At 43.9% G+C, this 19,765-nt stretch overlaps 1 protein-coding gene across 9 annotated transcripts in view; it reads left to right on the forward strand.

Annotated features, from left to right (window-relative positions):
* The window catches only part of DENND5B (DENN domain containing 5B), a 96,668-nt gene that overhangs the window by 67,230 nt on the left and 9,673 nt on the right, over nucleotides 1-19,765 (forward strand). For 6 of the 9 annotated variants that reach the window (XM_077935103.1, XM_077935104.1, XM_077935106.1 and 3 more), the window contains 12 exons: nucleotides 2,573-2,666; nucleotides 4,592-4,702; nucleotides 6,222-6,353; nucleotides 7,020-7,172; nucleotides 8,538-8,616; nucleotides 9,912-9,993; nucleotides 12,755-12,883; nucleotides 14,422-14,543; nucleotides 16,410-16,555; nucleotides 18,650-18,768; nucleotides 19,170-19,357; nucleotides 19,484-19,566. In XM_077935103.1, the coding sequence (XP_077791229.1) occupies nucleotides 2,573-2,666; nucleotides 4,592-4,702; nucleotides 6,222-6,353; nucleotides 7,020-7,172; nucleotides 8,538-8,616; nucleotides 9,912-9,993; nucleotides 12,755-12,883; nucleotides 14,422-14,543; nucleotides 16,410-16,555; nucleotides 18,650-18,768; nucleotides 19,170-19,357; nucleotides 19,484-19,566 (1,438 nt within the window). The remainder of the gene's footprint in view (nucleotides 1-2,572; nucleotides 2,667-4,591; nucleotides 4,703-6,221; nucleotides 6,354-7,019; nucleotides 7,173-8,537; nucleotides 8,617-9,911; nucleotides 9,994-12,754; nucleotides 12,884-14,421; nucleotides 14,544-16,409; nucleotides 16,556-18,649; nucleotides 18,769-19,169; nucleotides 19,358-19,483; nucleotides 19,567-19,765) is intronic. The other 3 variants (XM_077935107.1, XM_028745844.2, XM_077935110.1) reach the window with 1 other exon arrangement.

Genomic DNA, 19,765 nt, shown 5'->3' on the forward strand with positions numbered 1-19,765 from the left:
CGATACCTAGATATGAGCTTGTCCCTTCCCCTTGGCAGCATTACTCCAGCTGTTTTGGGCCTACAATTCCCATCATCCCTGACCACTGGTCCTGTTAGCTAGGGATGATGGGAGTTGTAGTGCCAAAACAGCTGGAGGGCCAAGTTTGGCCATCACTACATAGTGTAACTTCTATGAGGCTTTCCCATGAAGAGTATCCAGTAGCTTCAGGTGCTGCAGCCTGTGCCATATCACTTTGAGGATATATTGCAGAAACCTAGTGTTAAACTCACTTGGTAGCTATAGGTGACCAGAGATTTCATGTAGCTAAGTTCTATGTGGGTGAGTGAGTAGACTGGCTGCAGTGGAAGAGAAAATCCTCCAGCCTCAGCCTAAATGGAAATGCAGGCTAGCTGTAAAAACCGCCTTTTAACCAAGTAGGCTAGCAGAAGAGGGACAAAGTTCAGGTACAGGGCTTCTCTTCCTCTGTGGAAACACAAGCTTTTATAGCATCTTAGCACACTAGGGGAAAAAATTACAATTTAAATGCTAGTTGCTATGGGCTTATTTACAAGGCTATATTATTCTAGTATTTTATCATCTGCACTGACGCTTCCTGTCATCCCCTGGACATTGTATTTTGTTCTTGCCAGTTACAAGCTTTGTATTTAGAGTAACCTGTTACGAAATGTTGATTTTTCGAGTTCCAATCAGAGTCTCCAGATTCTCTTTTTCTGGTAACAAAAGGAGTTATAATCAAGCAGGAGCAGACATCTTCATTGGGTTTTCTTTGATTGATTTTAAACTGCAGGTTAACTTAGAGGGAATCGGAACACGTATGCTGTGAAATCAAAGTAATTAAATAAGCTCTCTAATACACTAATCTCCACTGATTATCCTGTAATTCTTTGTAATTACTTACAAAGGAGCATAATGCGTCACATGTATTGGTTCTGTAGAGCAACCAGCAAAATGAGCACAAGAGCCATTTACATCTCTGAATGTTTTTGCAAATGGAATAAGAAACCCTGGATTTTTATCTTTAGCAGTGTCCTCTACACTGCACACGATAGAGGATGATTTTGATACTGGCACCCCAATTGTGGAGCACCCTTCCCTTGCCGGTTTAATGGGCACTGTTCCTGTTGGGCCTCAGCACCAGTTAAAAACGTGCTTGTTTGCCCAGGCCTTTTGCTAAATTATTACTGATGAAGATGCCCTGACTGATTTGTTGTGTTAAGGTTATATTAGTATTTTTATATAGCATGGTTTTATTGGGTGGTATTCAACCAGGTTTTATGTTGAGTAGACCCATTGAAGCTAATGGGCCTAACTTAGTCATGTTCATTAATTTCAGTGGTCTGCTCTGAGAAAAACCTAATTGAATTCCACCCATTATGTTTTATGCCTCTTGTTTATTATATTGTATCCTGCCTTGGACTTGGATTTAATGAAGAGTGTGATGTTTGGGGTGTGTTCATTCCAGTGTAGGAAAGTGTGGGGAAGGGGGAGTTAATGGAGGGAGAAGTTCCTGCCCTCTTTTTCTTTTAAGGAAACCAGTAAGGGGCACATTCCAGTATGAAGATTTGGTAGTATTGACTTTCTGCCCTTGAAGAAAACTTGTTTCTCCTTACCAGAGCTGAGAGCCAGTGTGGCCTGGTGGGTCTTTGAGCTTAGGTATTCTCCTGCAGCTGGACAGGGGAATACCTAAGACAAACCCTTTCCCACCTAGTTGGCCTGTGGAAGTCTCTTCCAGTTGGAATTCATTTAATTGTTCAGAAACAGATGGGAGCGGGGGCGTCCAATGCTGGCACCCAGCGAAATGTGGGCATGAACAAGTGGGCGTGTTCAGGGTAGGAGAGGCTGAGTCAGTGCAAAGAGAAACTGAGCAGGAAGACCAAAGAGTCTCCCATGTGCTGTGGATTTTTGAGAGGATATTTAGTGAGACTTTCCATGGGCATCATAGGAGACTCTGGTTGGGCACATTGTCATTGGAAATGCCACATTGGCAACCTCTGACCTAGCCAGTGAAGAGTAACTTGGAATGTCTCCATGGCATCCTCTCTTCTCTTCATTTTCTCTCTGTCACCATCTGTCTAGTTCATGGGTTGGCAAACTAAGGCCTGGGGGCCAGATCAGGCCCAATCGCCTTCTAAATTCGGCCTGCGGACGGTCCAGGAATCAGCGTGTTTTTACATGAGTAGAATGTGTCCTTTTATTTAAAATGCATCTCTGGGTTATTTGTGGGACATAGGAATTCATTCATTTCCCCTCCAAAATGTAGTCTGGCCCCCCACAAGGTCTGAGGGACAGTGGACCAGCCCCCTGCTGAAAAAGTGTGCTGACCCCTGCTCTAGTTTGTAATGGACCCTTTTGGAGTCACGAGGCTTGTATTAGAATATCAAAAAATAAATGGGTCTAAGTTAATCATGTCCATTACATTCAATGAGTCTGCTCTTGAGCTAGTACCCGTGCTAACCTTTTCCCCCTCCAGAGTTGGCATGTAATGGTTTCTTACAACTTTTCCTTCCTTCCTTCCTTCCTTCCTTCCTTCCTTCCTTCCTTCCTTCCTTCCTTCCTTCCAATACCTCAGTCGGTGGGTGAGTCGAAGCGCTACAGCACAGCGCAGGAAAGATCGCCTCCGGCAACATTCAGAACACATTGGTTTGGACAATGACTTACGAGAGGTAAGTGCTGTGGTTAATAGCAGAGACACCCAATACTTGTTATCCATTTAGGGTTTGGCTGCATTAGCTTTGTCAAAACTTAAGAGCAAGACCTCCGCATAAAGCATGTACGTCTCCCCACACCAAAGAAAAAAATCTGGGATAGGAGCAGATAACAGGGTCCAGGTTCCTGGAAAAAAGAATTATAGGGCCTCCTTAGGAGAGGATCAATTCAAAAGCTGAGATCCCATCTTCCAACCATTTCTATCTAGAAAGGATTGTCCTCTCCCCGCGCACGGTCCCTGCAAGCCTAACATGTAGACTGGCTTCCTTTCTTGCTTCCCCAAGGGTCTGTTCTCTCAAATCAGAAATCATTGCTCTCAGCCGGTTGTATTTTGAGATAATTGTTAGCCTCTTCCTATGGTTGCACTCACTTGCTCTTCCAAAATGCATCAGTATGGCTTCAGGGAAGAAGAAGGAATGCTTCTGGGAATGGGAGATGATAGGGATTTAGTTCCCAGGAGGAACTTGCTTTAATGTCCTCCCTTATCCCATAAGATCGCTAAATCCATTCAATTTAACAAAAGGCTCAGTTTTCAGAAAGGATTACAGACCCCCGCTGATCCGCTTGTCCAGTGTGCTGAACATCAAAGCAACTCCTGAATTATGCATTTAAATGAATGCTAAGCTAAGCTTCCATCAACTTAATTATGGCTTCTAGTTGTACTGAGGGCCCCGTGTGCATATAAGGCTCCTCAAACTGCCTCTAGTTGGCAGAGCCCCATAAGCGCATGGAAGTCTTCTTCCCATCCATAACAGTTCTTGGGTAAGTTGTCCTTGGGCATGCAAGGTGGTCTTACAGGACTTTGAGGGGTCTCTCCTTTTGAGCTGTGCACAATGAGCTTCTGATTCCACATCCAATTCTGTAGACAGGAGGAATGCTTGACATGAAAGGGCACTCCCTTCCTGTGCAGAGTTATAAACGCGTAGAACTCTATATCAGGGTGGAAGTGAGTTATGGGCAAAGTGGGGGTACCATCAAAAGTGTCAAACTGCATTATATGTACTGATTGTGATATTGCAGCTGTGTGTGTTTTTCCCCAACCATGTTCCGCATCATTGGCTGGTGGTGGTGTGGAAACACACAGCCTGGTGACATGACAGTGTAGGAGAAATCTTCCTGCAATTTGTGGGTGAGACGTAGCAGGCCTAGGTTGCCCGCAATGAGTGGCTCTGCCCTCAGAGCCCCAGATTGCAGTTCTTTTCTGCCTTATACTTAGCAGTTGACTTACAGAAATAAGTCTTTCCTGGAGATTAAGTGCTTGAGCAAAACAAGCACGTTTTGCTTTGGTTTCATCCCAGCAACCTGTGTGCGAGTGGCATGCTGCTTAGCCTTTTAAACGGGAGCGTGCTAGATTTATAGCTGCACCTGAAGGTTAGGGATTCCTGCGTGGCTTGTTAAAACACCATACGTCTTTGTCTTACTCCTATTTACCTTTTTTTGCCCATTTGAAACAAGCAAGAACAACACAGGGTTTTCGCGAGGACCAAAGTCACTGTGCTTCTTTCTTTTTAGTTACCTTTTTATTCTTAAGGCCATTTGGTCCTTGTGACATTGCTGAATTCTGCATCCAGTTCAGTGAGTGCAGTTTTAGGGAGGGCGAGAAGCCCTGCATTTTATACATACCCAAATGTGAAAGCTTATTCTGCTGAAACAAAAGGAATGTGTTATTTGTGAGCGTTGATGCTATCGAATGTGACGGCTCAGAAGCATTTCCTTGTGACGTTTTATATGAATTGCTTCCATGCTTTTTGATTTCTTCATCCCTTTACTGTATTTACTCTTTCTTTCTGTTTTTGCTTTGACTCTTATGCATGCATGTTCTGCCGCCTCCTTTTTCTCCATCTGCTGCTTCTGCCATTCGTTGCATCCACCTTCCTCTTAGCCTTTGGAGGAGTTCTTGATCCGTCAGAACTCACTGGCATTCTGGGAGTGGGATCAGGGCCCACCTCCTCCTGCACGACCACCTAAAAAATCATTCTCTGAATGTTGTCTGGTATGTTTTATTTAATTTTGCCCAGAGCTGCTTTCCTTCTCACGCTAACCGCTGCTTTTTTGGGTAGAATTCTGTGCACCCCTCTATAGCAGCCCATAAAGCGTGGTTCTGATCAGGCAGGTGATTCTCAGGCAGTGCTACGGGGCCCTGCCTTGTGTTGGTTTTACAACAGGAGGCCTAAGAAAGATGTTCAAGTTCAGCCTCTCATTTTCCAGTACAGTTTGTTGGACAGGCAAAAAAATTGAGATGCGGGGCCAGTCGGGTCCTGGCAAATGCAGAGCTTTTTGTTACATCTAAAATCCTGATTCCCATATTAATATTGTCAAGGTGGCTTGCAAAGACCAAGGCCATATAGGTGGTCTTTTTCTGCTACTTATCTGGCTGGAACCACACTTTAAAAGATGACTACCACCTTTCCCCGTCCTAATCCTCACCCTTTTCTCTAGCTTGTCGCTACGTTCTCTCCACTGTTATTTTCCCAAAGCAGTTGCTGTTTGATCCTTGCACAGTCACTTTATTTTGAAAAAAATAAATACTTAAAATGGTTGTTGCAGAACCTTGCTCAGGGTTGTGAGCATTCTGATCTTCCCTCTTTGCATTTCTCCTTTGCATCTCTGCCATCAGGGATGCAAAGGAAAGGGGGCAGAGGATCATCAAGAGCTTTTTCAAAGCCATCCTGCTCTTCTTCTTTGTTCCTCCAACGCAGGCATCTCCAAACTCAGCCCTCCAGATGTTTTGGGACTACAACTCCCATCACCCCTAGCTAACAGTGGTCAGGGATGATGGGAATTGTAGTCCCAAAACAGCTGGAGGGCCGAGTTTGGGGATGCCTGCTCCAATGTCATAGGTGCAAGGTAGAAGTGTGGAGAGGATGGCAAATCCCTTTCCCCCAAAAGGATTCAGGCAGAAGCCTTACTGTGCTCCCCCTTTCATCCTCCAATGATCAGGGGTGTCAGATGTGTCCCAAGAATATGAGGGTCCATCTCTCCCACCCCCCAATATGGCCAGCCCTGCATTTCATCAGGCATAAGCAGTGCAGTTCAGCAGATCTGGGGGTTCAGTTGAACAGCAGTAATATCTAGGATATCTTGTAATATCTTGTGTGTGTGAAGATGTGGGCTTTCTGCCTCAGGCACCAAAATATATTTGGTAGTCTGTTGCATCCGACTCCACTAACAGGCAGAAAACAGATGTGAGCTGTGTAGCCAGTTTGACAGCCCATGCAGTTCAACTGCAGGCTATCCTTCTCTCCCTACCTGTGTATTTATAAGGCTGATGCCTGCTGAAAACCATCTACACAAAACTTACTGTTTGTGCAGGTATTATTTCCACCTCTCTGACCTCTCACCTCCACCTTCTTGACGTTTGAGGGGATGGGGGGAATCACCTTGGCCCCACATATTATTATTTTTGTTTTATTTTTTAGTGCAGAGTTAGTTTGTCAATTAAGGAGGGCAGAGGTGTTTGTGCTGTGCTTTTTGTGTTCATTCTAGTTGTTTTTTAATTATCATTGGATTAGAAGTACATGCAAGAAGCAAGGACCTTGGGGAAAAATCTGAGGCAGCCCAAACTCTCCGATCTTTCTCCTGCTGTCATTGCTCAAACAAACTGGAAATTCGTAGAAGGTTTACTCAAAGAATGCCGAATGAAGGTAAGTATTTTGAGCGTGTGTGTGTGGTAAAAATGTGGTTTGCTGAAAAAAAGACATCTGTGTTGGGAGGCGTGGTTCCACTCCCCTCAATCAAACCCTTCACTGTGGAGTGGCAGCATTGCCCTAAAAGAATGCCCAATTTCTTGCGAGTGTATTATAGTTTCCTGTCAAAATGTGTGGGAATATGGCTGTTTTTATGGTTTATTTACTATGAATGGGATAGGAAGTGGTTTGCATGTAGAGGACTAGTATTTTCCCCTCTTGTGTTAGACTGCAGAGGATTATCCCTTGGGAGAGTCTACAAATCTGATCATCTCACTGGTTCTGCACATACTAAGAGGGAGTCCTGCTTTGTAGCTTATTTCACATAATGATTCAACCAGCCTCAGTGAGGTTCACATCACTAGAAATTAAAGCAAAGCATGATAGATTATCCAGTTGCTGTTTCGCTGCTTTTTGTTTACTAAGATGATTCTAAAGCACCTTTTGCCAGATTTGGGCCACTTGCAAAACCTGAAAACAGATCACAGGAAGAAAGGCAATAAAGCAACAGAGACAGCAATTAAAATCAGCATAAAAATCAGCTCAGTGGATTCCTTGGGCGGCTACTGTGTTGAGTTTCCATGCTTTGCGTAATGATGCTTGTAAATCCCTTGCTTGTTGCAGACTAAACGTATGCTGGTAGAGAAGATGGGCCATGAAGCTGTTGAGCTTGGACATGGAGAGGCCAACATTACGGGTCTGGAAGAGAATACGCTCATTGCTAGCCTTTGTGACTTGCTGGAAAGAATTTGGAGTCATGGACTACTGGTCAAACAGGTCAGTGACTTGGAAGACACAAAGACCCTCAGCTGCTATACTATTTCATACCCCCTTTTAGGACTAAGCTGTCACTCATCTTAGAGTGTTTCTGGGAGCGTATGATGTTCGTCTTACACTGCTAGACAATTGATTCACCTAGCCCAGGACTGTTTTCTGCTCTGTCAGTGGGTTGCTGGAGCCTCAAGCAGTTACCTGCTTTAGCCCTGATACCTCGTGACTGGATGAAACCATGCATGTTGTTACATGGAACCATCTCAGTAAAGAAGTCTTGAATCCTGAGTCAGACCACTGGTCCACCTAGGTCCATATTGTCTACAAAGATTGACAGTATATTTCATCCTCTCGATCGGAAATGGTTGACCTGTACCTATCAGTAAAGTATTACATCTTTGGAGGCAGCTGTAAGGTGTTTGTTAGTGCTAGTTCTGTTTTTATACCCACAGCAAGCTTATTAAAGCATTTTGGTCTTTAGTATCTAATGGAATTCAGATATTTTATTTATTTGCCAAGGTTTCAGGTAGATGCCTTCCCCAGCCCCTGCTACCTAAGATCATTTTAAATGCAGATACTGAGAGCTGAACATAGAATCTCTTTTTATGCAAAATGTGCTTACCCACCGAGAGCTATGTTTCTTAATTGGTATGGGTTTGGGGCTTTTTCCTACATGGGAGTGCACTCTTTAGGAAAAGCATCATGCGCAAAGCAGCCCTTGCACCTTTGTAGCATGGGTATCGGTGAGTTTGTGATGCAATATAAGGAATATAAGTACTTACATGTGCAGCTCTAACTCTGTGGATTGGATGAATGGATTGAAGTACCTAGAACCATAGAACTGTAGAGTTGGAAGGGACCCTGAGAGTCATCTAGTCCAACCCCCTACAATGCAGGAATCTCAACTAGATCATACGTATAGAATCATGATCAGTCAAGTCAATCAGTCAAAGTGTTATAGGTTAGCTGAATGCCATGGTGGTGATTGGTTCTGATGCTGGAGTCCAGATATGCAGGGCTCCAAGCCCCATGTAATTCTACAGGATAGAAAGGTGCATTTCAGAGTGTGGCCTGCGTAGTTCTTCCATTCATAGTTTCACTTGCTGCGTGGCAAGAGCCATTGTGGTGTAGCAGTAAAACTGTTGGACTCTGATACAAGACTCTCGGGTTCAAACTTCTGCTGTGAAGCTTATCAGGTGGCCCTGGGGGAAACCACTCTCTTTAATCCTAACCTGCCTCGCAGGCTAAAATGCAGTGTTTTGCTCTACAGGGAAATATAAAAGTGACACCATAAAACTGATTTAAGTATATCTGCACTGTGCAGCAGGAAAAAGCTGCAAATGGTTTCTGAAAATCTGTTTTGTTTTTAAGGGGAAATCTGCATTGTGGTCCCATTTAATTCAGTACCAGGAGAGGGAAGAGAAACAGGAGCAGCTTGCAGAATCCCCAAGTGAGTACAGAATACTTTGGTCAAGTGGCTTTGTGCAGCATCAATAGCTGTACTTTATAAAGGAAATTTTAACTCAACTACGGGTGATGGCCAAAGAAGGAAGAGAAATAAAAGTACTCTTAAAATTTGCTAACACCTGCAGAGATCCAAATAGTTGGCGGGCACACTGTTTTGCAGAGTGACTCAGTTTTTGTCTTGGTGTGTTTTGTAGTAATTTCTTCTAGGACTTGATCCTTTGGATCAAAAACTGCTGAGTGCGTTATCAGTAAAATATTACAGAAGCAGTTTCATTATTGTTTGTGGGTTGGGTGGTCTTGTATACCCACAGCAAGCTTATATGAGAATGTTAACTTGTTCTGAAGTATTTAATGGCATTTAAATAGGCTGTTTAGTCCCACAATTTTGAAGATGAGTGTTTGCTTCTGCCTGGTGCTGATGAAAGTTGGGAGTCCTAACAACCTCTTGGAAGGCCACACATTCCTTCTCTAGTCTCTTCCATCCTTGATGCTCTTCCTCTCTCTCCTACTAGGAAGATGGGAAGGAGTTGTCCATATTGGCTGGGAGAGGGACAATGGCATGGAAAGATGGCAAATTGGACGGGGAATAAGAGTGGAGGAGACAATGGGTTGCGGGATGGGGGGCGATGATAAAAAAAAAGAAGACCTAAGGAGGAAGGATTGGAATGAGAAGTAGAGTGTTCCCTTTACTCCAGCTCTAGCCTGTAAAACTTCAATGACATATTTCTGCTTCTAATGTGTAAAGTTTTGTGATGTGTAGCTATTTAATGCTTGGAGCTAGCCAGACTGATAGGGAGGGATCTGTGTGTTATTCATGATAATGAAAAGGCTGAAGAGTAGGCACTGAAATTAGACTACACAATTGGGCATAATATGCCTTTTACATGATGGTAATAACTTGCATAATTCCAAACACTTTATCATTTGCATTTCGATTGCAGGAATTGGCATAAGGATTTTTCTCGTGTGTAAAAAACACACACAACAACGTTTGCACGGAACAGGCTTGTGTAGCTTTTACAATTGTAAAAGTGGAAGCATTTTTTTCTTGATTCTTCTTAAATCTACAGAGTCTAGCTCTGGATTAACTAAAGGGAAAAGTAACCAGTAAGCTGCCATGATGTAAAACTGTGGCAGACAAGTAGAAATGTCTTTGCATGACATCCTTCTGCTCCTGGTGGAGTTCTGAAAGAGGCTTAGGATTATTTCTGCAGCTTCCTGATAATGTGTCGCTAACAAATTAATGCAGCTTTCCTCCCCCCCCCCCCCACTCCACAGTTGCCGTAGGGCCAGAACGAAGGAAGTCTGACACAGGGCTTATGTTACCTACTCTGAGAGTCTCGCTTATCAGTGATATGAGGTATGAGATTCAATATGTAAAATGTTGGCTTAAAATGTTGATACCACAGCCTAAAACTGAATCCTGATGCATATTACAGCTCTATGGCCATCAAATAGATTTTGCCTTGGGGTTGTTGTTTTTTGCAATACTTGAGAGCATGAAAAGAATGAGTCAGGGAGAGGAATCTTTTCCCGCACAGCTTCAGGGATGTGATGTGATATGTCAGTATGGTGTAGTGTTAGATTAGGCCCAGGGGATATAGGTTCTGATCCCCACTCATCCATGAAGCTCACTCAGCAAGTCCCAATTCCCTCACTTACTGGGGAAGCCAATCTGTGGTTCCATGTGAGGTGGGGGTAACAGGCACCCTTTTCTGTGACTTGGGGGGGGGGTATTTGTGCAAGCTAGGTAAAAAAAAAGGTACCCCTGGATGGTGAAGTCCTGTCAAAGGCGCCTATGGGGTTGCGGTGCTCATCTCGCTTTCAGGCCAAGGGAGCTGGTGTTTGTCCACAGACAGCTTTGCGGGTCATGTGGCCAGGATGACTAAACCACTTCTGGCACAACACACCGTGACAGAAACCAGAGCGCACGAAAACACCGTTTACCTTCCTGCCACAGCAGTACCTATTTATCTACTTGCACTGGCGTGCCTTCGAACTGCTAGGTTGGCAGGAGCTGGGACAGAGCAACAGGAGCTCACCCCATCACGGGGATTCAAACCGCCAACCTTCCGATTGGCAAGCCCAAGAGGCTCAGTGGTTTAGACCACAGCGCCACCCGTGTCCTACAGCCAGCTGGGCAGGAGAGCAAGGGCAGGACTGGTCTCTAGGGAGCCAATGAGAATCCATTCCTGGGCTTCTGTGGGCAGGGCCTGGGAGTGACAGAAGACATTGCTCAACCTAGTCTACTCCTAGGGCTTAAAAGGAGAGCCCCATCTTGTTCTCCTCACCTCAGTCCATTCCAGATAAATAGTCTCCCTCCCACACCAGAACTACTCAGTCTTTCAGAAAAAGAAACGCCCTCTTTGAAAACAGAAGTCCTTGAGCTAACAGAATGACTTTGCTGGGATAACCCATTGTGTCTTCATCCTGAATATTTAAAGCATCCTTGCCAAGGGTCTGAATGTTACCATCAGCCCCAGAGCATAAGATAGCTCTAATACGTTTCAGTTTTGTGTTATCATCTGTTGTGTCTAATCTGCTTCCCTGAGCATATCATTGCATGCAGAGGAGAGCATGCTGGGAACAAAGTTTCCACCCTTTGGGTCTGAGTGGAAACAGCCGTCAATGTCCACCTCCATTTTCTTTGGCAAGGTTACGGAAATTATTTATCTGCCTTTAGTGTTTTGGTGCTTTTAAATGGAGCTCATGATCAAAGATGGGAACAGGGAGGCATCCGCTTTGATATAGTCCCCTATCAGAAGGCTTTAAATAGCTAAGCTGAATGTTTCAGCACGATGCGGGTGAATAATGTGTGTGCATCGCATTTCTCAAGGACTTCTGATCACATGCCCAGTTGTGTTGTGCTGGGAAGCCTAAGAGCTGCCTGTCAGAGACTGAGCCAAAAAATGAGGGGGCTGCTTTGCAGCAAGTGTTGGGAGCGCCAGAAGCAAGGCTCTTTTGTAGTTATTTGGATGGTTGCAGTGAGTCACTGCTCAAGGAAGGGGAGGCTGTGGGAGTTGTTAACAAAGGACAAAGGGAGCTGTAGGGGATTATCTCACTGCTTTGAAACAGCCTGCCGGAGTTTCAAGGGCTCGCTTTAGGTCTTAATTGTGTGAGGAGTTGGGAACCACAATAAATTTGTGTCATCTCAGGCAAAACTATTAACTGAGGTCAGGGATGTATGCGGAGCAAATCCTGGCAGGCACTTTGTTTTTGAAAAGCTGCAGGAAGCAATGCAGTGTTTGGGGCTGTGCAAATATATTGTAGCGTATTGCAGTTCTGGCATGTGATATAAGCAGCCTTCTCTTCTTAACTGTTGCAGCTGCAGCAGCAACACAGCTCCTACCCATGCCAGCATTTATCCCTTCTGGAACTGGGGTAGTGATGGCAGAGGGAGCAGCCATGGTGTGTAGGCTCCTGGTGTGTAGCCAGTGTGGTGAAGTGGTTAAGAGCAGTAGACTCGTAATCTGGGGAACCGGGTTCGCGTCTCCACTCCTCCACATGCAGCTGCTGGGTGACCTTGGGCCAGTCACACTTCTCTGAAGTCTCTCAGCCCCACTCACCTCACAGAGTGTTTGTTGTGGGGGAGGAAGGGAAAGGAGAATGTTAGCCACTTTGAGACTCCTTCAGGTAGTGATAAAGCAGGATATCAAATCCAAACTCTTCTTCTTCTTCTTCTTCTTCTGTGTGACCTAAAGCTTCTCACATAGTTATGTTATTCCCAGCAGGCCTTGGTGCAGCCTGGTACCTGCACAGCAACTAAGGAATCTCATTCAGAGGTTTGCTACCTCCTCCCCTATTAAGTCTTTCTAAGAACTGGGAGGAAGCGTGTAACACCTGATCTGTAGTAACATAGATGAAAATATGTAAGTGTACATGCAGGTCATTCTAGCACATGATTATGGGATGGAGAAGGTAATTGGCTCAGTCTCTGAACTATCATTTTGCATCTGTCTCTGACCAACTTTGGTTCCAAAAAAAGAAGGAAAGTATCTCTCTCAAGCTTGAAGTCTTCTCACACCAGTCTCAGTTACTTAGCTGAAAATCCTGCAACATATAAAAAGTGTGTTTCTTTCTTTCTTTCTTTTTAACTTGTGGGTTTCTTTATTTTCCTTCAGGCACATTCAGAACATGAGTGAAATTAAGACTGATGTTGGCCGAGCTCGAGCCTGGATACGGCTGTCCCTTGAAAAGAAACTTTTGTCTCAGCATCTCAAGCAGCTGCTTTCCAACCAAGCCCTGGCAAAGTAAGCAACGTGGTTGTCATGGATTAGTCCTTTTTAGGGCCCTCATCTGAGGCAAAAAAATTCTGGGTACATTGAACTCAATATATAGGCTTGCTTCTGGATAAACGCACTTTGGAATGTGTTGCAGAGCTCTTTGGTTTCACCTGGGTACTGAAAGCTTCTGTTTTTGTTGCTTGGGGTAGCATGGTTTCATGAGAGTTGGACGTCCCTGTTCTAGATCATCAGCTCCAGCAAGCATACCCAATGACAATGGGACTTGTAGTTCAGCAATACCCAGAGGCCAAAAGTTATTCATACCTGCTCTAGATGCTTAACGCTAGCCCAACATTGACCAACCCGCTGTCTTCCATGTGTTTTCAAGTCTTCAATTCCACAGCCATAGTAGGAGTTGTAGTGTGAAACATCTGGAGGGCATTAAGGTGACAAAACATGTTTTGGTCACTCCACCACCCTGAACCATTGGACATGGATAGCAACCAATTATGGGGAGACAAAGAACTCTGCATTTTAACAGATGTGGGTACAAGGCTAACAAATGGCTGCTTTACTATATATATATATATATATGTGCCACATACAGTGGTACCTCAGGTTACATATGCTTCAGGTTACATACGCTTCAGGTTACAGACTCCGCTAACCCAGAAATATTACCTCGGGTTAAGAACTTTGCTTCAGGATGAGTACAGAAATCGTGCTGTGGCGGTGCGTTGGCGGCAGGAGGCCCCATTAGCTAAAGTGGTGCTTCAGGTTAAGAACAATTTCAGGTTAAGTACGGACCTCTGGAACAAATTAAGTACTTAACCTGAGGTACCACTGTATGGCTTTGGATCAAGGTACCTTAAAACCCTCTTGTTGTTGTTGTCGTTGTCATCATTGTCCTTAATAGTTCCCTAGACAACATGCAGTTTAATCAATAAAATCACTTAATGAAGCATAAAGGCAAACCATTTCTCCCATACAATCTACTGTGCGTTGTAAAATAATTCAAACCCCCCCCCCACCCCACCACTTTAAATGCCCTTTTCAAAACAAGTTAGGTGGCTACAAGGAATAAGACTGTACCTAGTATCAACAGAAAGACAGAGAAAGCCATATATCAAGAACTGAATCATCCTTAAAAGTACTTGGTTTAGAGTGGTCAGTAGCCCAGCTTGGTATAAGGCCATTTTAGCCCTGGCTGTGCAAACATTTGCTTTTTTCCTAACAAGCTCGCAAAACTTACCTAAATTATTGCATGCTTCCTATACTGGCATATTAAAGAAATGAAATAATAATAATAATAATAATAATAATAATAATAATAATAATAATAATAATAATAATATCTTTATTGTCATTGCCCCGGAACTATTGCATTTTTTCATTATGTCTAAGAATTAACAGAAGAAGGAAAGAACATAGACAGGTGGTTTTGTTTAGATGGTGCAAGGACAATTAATCTACTTTCGCCTTTAGTTTTTTCTCTCCTCCAGCACTTCCCTAATAGAGTTCTGTTGTTCTCAGGGGCTTCTAAACATCTTCCCTGTTACTTGCAGGAAATTGTACAAGCGTTATGCCTTTCTGCGCTGCGAAGAGGAGCGGGAACAGTTCCTCTATCACCTCCTCTCGCTCAACGCTGTGAATTACTTCTGCTTCACAAGTGTCTTCACCACCATCGGTGAGTAGGGTGGAATCTCATCCTCAGGCTGAGCTGCTGCTGTGTGATAAAGGAATAACTGTGGTCGTCTAACAAAGCCTGAAGTCATGGCTGTTGCGATCAGCACTGATCCCCATCTGGTGTCAAGTTGCTATCTCTTTGCGCAAACTGTAGGCGTACACCTCCTTTGCATGCACAACCTTCCAGATCATGATAGAATTCAACTCATGGGAGTTGTGGTCCAGCAACATCTGGAGCGACCCAGGTTCTGCATCCCCGTTTGAGGTCCTCTTCCACTGTTGTTCCCACATTATCTGGGATGTGTGAGTTTTGACCCATATTGTTTGCCTTTCCTGCATGTTTACACAATATATAAGTGAAAGAGGCATTGGTTGCCTTTGACATAGTGAACTGCCCTGACACCTCTGGGTATAGGGCGGTGTATAAGTTGAATTAATAATAATAATAATAATAATAATAATAATAATAATAATAATAATAATAATATCAATTCTGTAATTATGGGTTATATCAGGGGCAGAGAGCTTGAGACACTCCAGATGTTTTTAGACCACATCTCCCATCAGCCCCAATGACATGGCCAGTGGACAGGGATGATGGAATTTGTATTCAAACAGTTATCTGGAGGACAGTATTAGCAACCCCTGCCCATGAAAGATGCTATATTTGAGGCACTGTGAGAAATTTAAATGGCAGTCCCTTGACCCATCTGCCTAACTGGAGCATCAGGAAAAAAATGTACTGAAAGGCAGTTCAGGTTTGATAGCAGGATAGATTGATAGGCACATGTGGGGGGGGGGGCAGGTGCCATATACATCTCAAAACTGCACCAGTTTTATGACCGTTCCTTCAATTTTGCCAGAGAGATGGAGGCACCAAACTTGGATCTTTACACTAATGGCAATATACAGCAAAGCTCCATGGAAATAGAACAGCAAGTATGAATTTATGCCTCCTGACATCCACCCTGCCTTCTAAAAATAGCAGCTAATTCCTAAATTTGCTTGCTCTTTTAATTTTGGTTGTGCAGTAATAGCAACACCTAGTGGCTACTTGCATTATTGCATGATAAAAGCTGAACATATACATAGCTAGTTCTATGCTGAAATCAGCAAGGTAAGAAGCACAACCTATTGACTGTCCGTGGGAGGGGGAAATAACCAATCAGAAAACTTTGTCACATTTTTATTTATTTATTTATTACCAAAACTTGGCACGTTCCCAAAATACTGTAAAAGAAGACCCCTGCATTTTAAACCCCACCCCCCAAATTGAACAGCAACTAAAGCTCAAATCAGAAATGGTGCTGATTTCAAGAATGCAATTAACATGCATGTTTCTTTGTTATGTAAAGAGCAGCTGCAGGGAAGCCTGAGCAAGTTTCTCCTTCTCTCTCCTTCCCCACCTCCCTGCCAAAGTTTGCATTTCAAAGGAGGCTCCATTGTTGCCAGTGGAGGCTTCCCTTTAAAATGCAAAAAGCAGCTGCAGAGAGAGAAGCAAAGGAAGAGGATTAAACCTGCAGGAGCCAAGGGCAAAGTGTTGGCTTACAAAGAAGAGCAGAGATACAGGATGCTTCCAAGTGCTTCTGAACCCAGGAATGTGTTTTCATTTAAAAAGTTGTTGCTTAACAACAGGGAGTTGGAAATCCCTGCTGATCTTCTGAAAATCCCAGAGATTTACCTGGAGATCCCAGTCAGCCTATCTCTGCAAATGACACTGTTCTCTTTAAAAAAACAACAGCAACAACCTTGATGTATGCATCCTGCTACATATTTAGTAGCGGCCGTATTGTTCCTAGTGGGCCTGCAGTACTGAATTTATAATATGAAGCCACCCTTTTAAATGTTCTTTCTTTGCTATTTGCAGTGATTCCATATAGGACGGTGATAATCCCCATTAAAAAACTAAGCAATGCAATCACCACGTCAAACCCATGGATTTGTGTTTCGGGAGAACTGGGAGATACTGGAATAATGCAGATCCCAAAGAACCTTTTAGAAATGACATTTGAGGTGAGTTTCGTGCAGGGGTAGGCAACCTAAGGCCCAGGGGCCGGATGCAGCCCAATCGCCTTCTCAATCCGGCCTGCGGACAGTCCGGGAATCAGCCTGTTTTTACATGAGTAGAATGTGTGCTTTTATTTAAAATGCATCTCTGGGTTATTTGTGGGGCATAGGAACTGGTTCATTCCTCCCCCCCCCAAAAAAAAATAGTCCGCCCCACCACATGGTCTGAGGGACGGTGGACCGGCCCACGGCTGAAAAAGGTTGCTGACCCCTGGTTTAGTGCAATGCACTTCCACCCTGTTTTCAGATGTTGGTTGCTGCCGCTATCAGGAAACCCTTGTTTAAAATTGTGACACGGGTAGAATTTTAAGCAGCACCCAGTGGTGCTTTTTAAAAACCTGCAGGAATAACTTGATGACCAGCAAAAGCATGAAGCTTTTTGCTGCAAAAAGGAGCCTGCTTTGCTCTCTGAGAGACAACCACAATATATTCTGGTCTCTCGGGGAACAGGGAAGCTTTATAGCTCCTTGTCACTTTCCTTTTTAAAAGCTCGGTAAGGATAATGCTGGCGAAGAGATCTCCGTTTCTCTGCATTGCTCATAAGATGGCACTCTCTCGTGATTCTTTGGGGACCCATTATGTTTTCATTGAGAGTTATAAACACTGGAAATGATTAAGGGCTCACAGCGAGCTTCCTTTTGTGATGGTGGCTGGTATTGTATTGCAGCACCAATTTTCATAATAAAAGAGGCTGAGTTCCCTGAGAGTACAGGGAGTTTTCCCCCCATCACAACTGATAGTGCATGATCCCTGCTTGGTGCATGGCATTTGGCCATGGTCAGAAGTGCCTCACCACGTACATTTTTACCGTCCTGGCCTCCCCTCTCCCTCCTGAGAAGCAACAGCAATCTGTCTTCTAGAAATCTAGCAGAGCAGCTATGGCTCATGTGGCGAGTTGCCTCTTGACACAGCCCACATTTATCACATTCATTTTGGTATGTCCTTGATTACCAGAGGTGTGTAGGGCACCAGAGTGTAGGGCCCCCAAATTAGATGATGATTACTTGGCTATGAAACACACTGTTTGATCTTGTGCCAAGTCACTGTCTCTCAGCCTAACCTAGCTCACAAAGGTTGTTATGAGGATAAAAGTTTATAATGAAATGATTTTAGAATGTTGTATTATTTTATTGTTGTTAGCCGCCCTGAGCCCGGCTTCGGCTGGGGAAGGCGGGATATAAATAAAAATTTATTATTATTATTTGTTATTAAAATGAGTGGGGGACAGAATTATGTATGTTGCTTTAGAGCAGTGTTTCCCAACCTTGGGCCTCCAGCTGTTTTTGGACTACAACTCCCATCATCCCTAGCTAGCAAGACCAGTGGTCAGGGATGATGGGAATTGTAGTTCAAAAACAGCTGGAGGCCCAAGGTTGGGAAACACTGCTTTAGAGTCTTTGGGTTTACAGTGGTACCTCTAGATACGAACGGGATCTGTTCCAGAGCCCCGTTCACATCTAGAGGTAAATGTAACTAGCGATGGCACGTCTGCGCACATGCGTGTCACTTTTCGCCGCTTCTGCGCATGCGCGTGACATCATTTTGAGCATCTGCGCATGCGCAAGCGGCAAAACCCGCAAGTAACGCGCTCCGTTACTTCCGGGTTGCCGTGGAGCGCAACTCGAACGTGCTCAATTTGAAGCGTATTCAACCCCAGGTATGGCTGTATATGCTTGATAAATAAACTGACTCCATTGCAAAGCATAGTGTTTGACATACATAAGGTTGAAATGAGCATTGTATCTGTGCTGTTAGATCAGCAGTGGTTCATTCACACACTTACAGGTCATTGCTTGATATTGCAGTCTTTTAAGTTAAGAAGATTCATATGTGGACCAGATTGCATTTGGTCTGATTATAACATTTAGTCATGCTTTGATCATCTGCAATATACATCCAGGGACTTTGAAATATAGAGACCGCTTCGAGGGAGCAAAAGCTGCCCTATTTTGCTGCCTGATTTGAGAAATGAAATAAAACGGGATGATTTTGGTTGTGTTTATGCTAAAAGTAATTAAGCTTGTCCTTTTCTCTTTTCAGTGTCAGAACTTGGGGAAGCTAACTACTGTTCAGATAGGTCATGACAACTCAGGACTGTTAGCCAAATGGCTGGTGGATTGTGTCATGGTCAGGAATGAAATCACAGGGCACACTTACAAGTAAGTCTGGAAGAGTGAAGGAAAACATTATATTAAAGGCAAGCAAGGCTAAACTCCTCTATCTTATTTAAAGTTGAGATGCTAAATATATGAATATGATCGCTTTCACTTACTGCTTTGCAGATACATGTCTACTCAAAAGTACAGTAAGTCCCATTGAATTCTATGGGGCTTACTCCCAGGTAAGTGGGTATAAGACTGCAGTCTTCATCATACTTGCAAATTAGTTCACAAGTTTTTTTTTAATGTGGGATTACACTAGCCCTACAGTGACCCCATTCATATGAACTGATGCAACAAGAAATCCCAAAACGTGTGGTTTAACTGTACGTTAGAGCTTGTGACCTACCTATCTGACTAGAACACTGAAGCCAGTTTCAACGCCATTTTGTGACCCTTAGGTTCCCATGTGGAAGATGGTTGGGGAAGGGTGTTGATGATGGTAGCCTGGAGAGGATTCTCATAGGAGAGTTGCTTTCAACAGCATCGGATGAAGATCTTGGGAAGCAGTGCCGAACCCCACCTCAACAGAAATCCCCAACGACAGCCCGGAGATTGAGTATCACTTCTCTCACAGGGAAAAATACAAGTAAGACATAACTTCCTGCGGTAACACCATCTATGATGACATTTTTAACAATTCCCTTCAAACCTTCAAATCTCTTGAGACTGAATTCTGCCCTCCTTTCTTCCCTCCCACTCCTTTTTTCTGCAGAACCCAATGCAGGACAGATCCAGGAGGGGATCGGGGAAGCTGTGAACAATATTGTGAAGCATTTCCACAAACCTGAAAAAGAGGTACCTTCCCAAACAATTGCAATTATATTAACGTTTCCAAAGGGGATGTTAGCAAACCTCTTCCACTGGCTGCTGGGGTGACAAGAGGGTTATGTGGAAGAGGCACAGAATCTTGATCAAATTATAACGTTATGAGATTTCTGGATTCAGATTCATCATTGTGGCAAGCTTTGGAGTTCACTACCTAACTGCTGGTTGT

Source organism: Podarcis muralis, chromosome 10, assembly GCF_964188315.1.
Source record: "Podarcis muralis chromosome 10, rPodMur119.hap1.1, whole genome shotgun sequence".
Lineage (NCBI taxonomy): Eukaryota > Metazoa > Chordata > Lepidosauria > Squamata > Lacertidae > Podarcis > Podarcis muralis.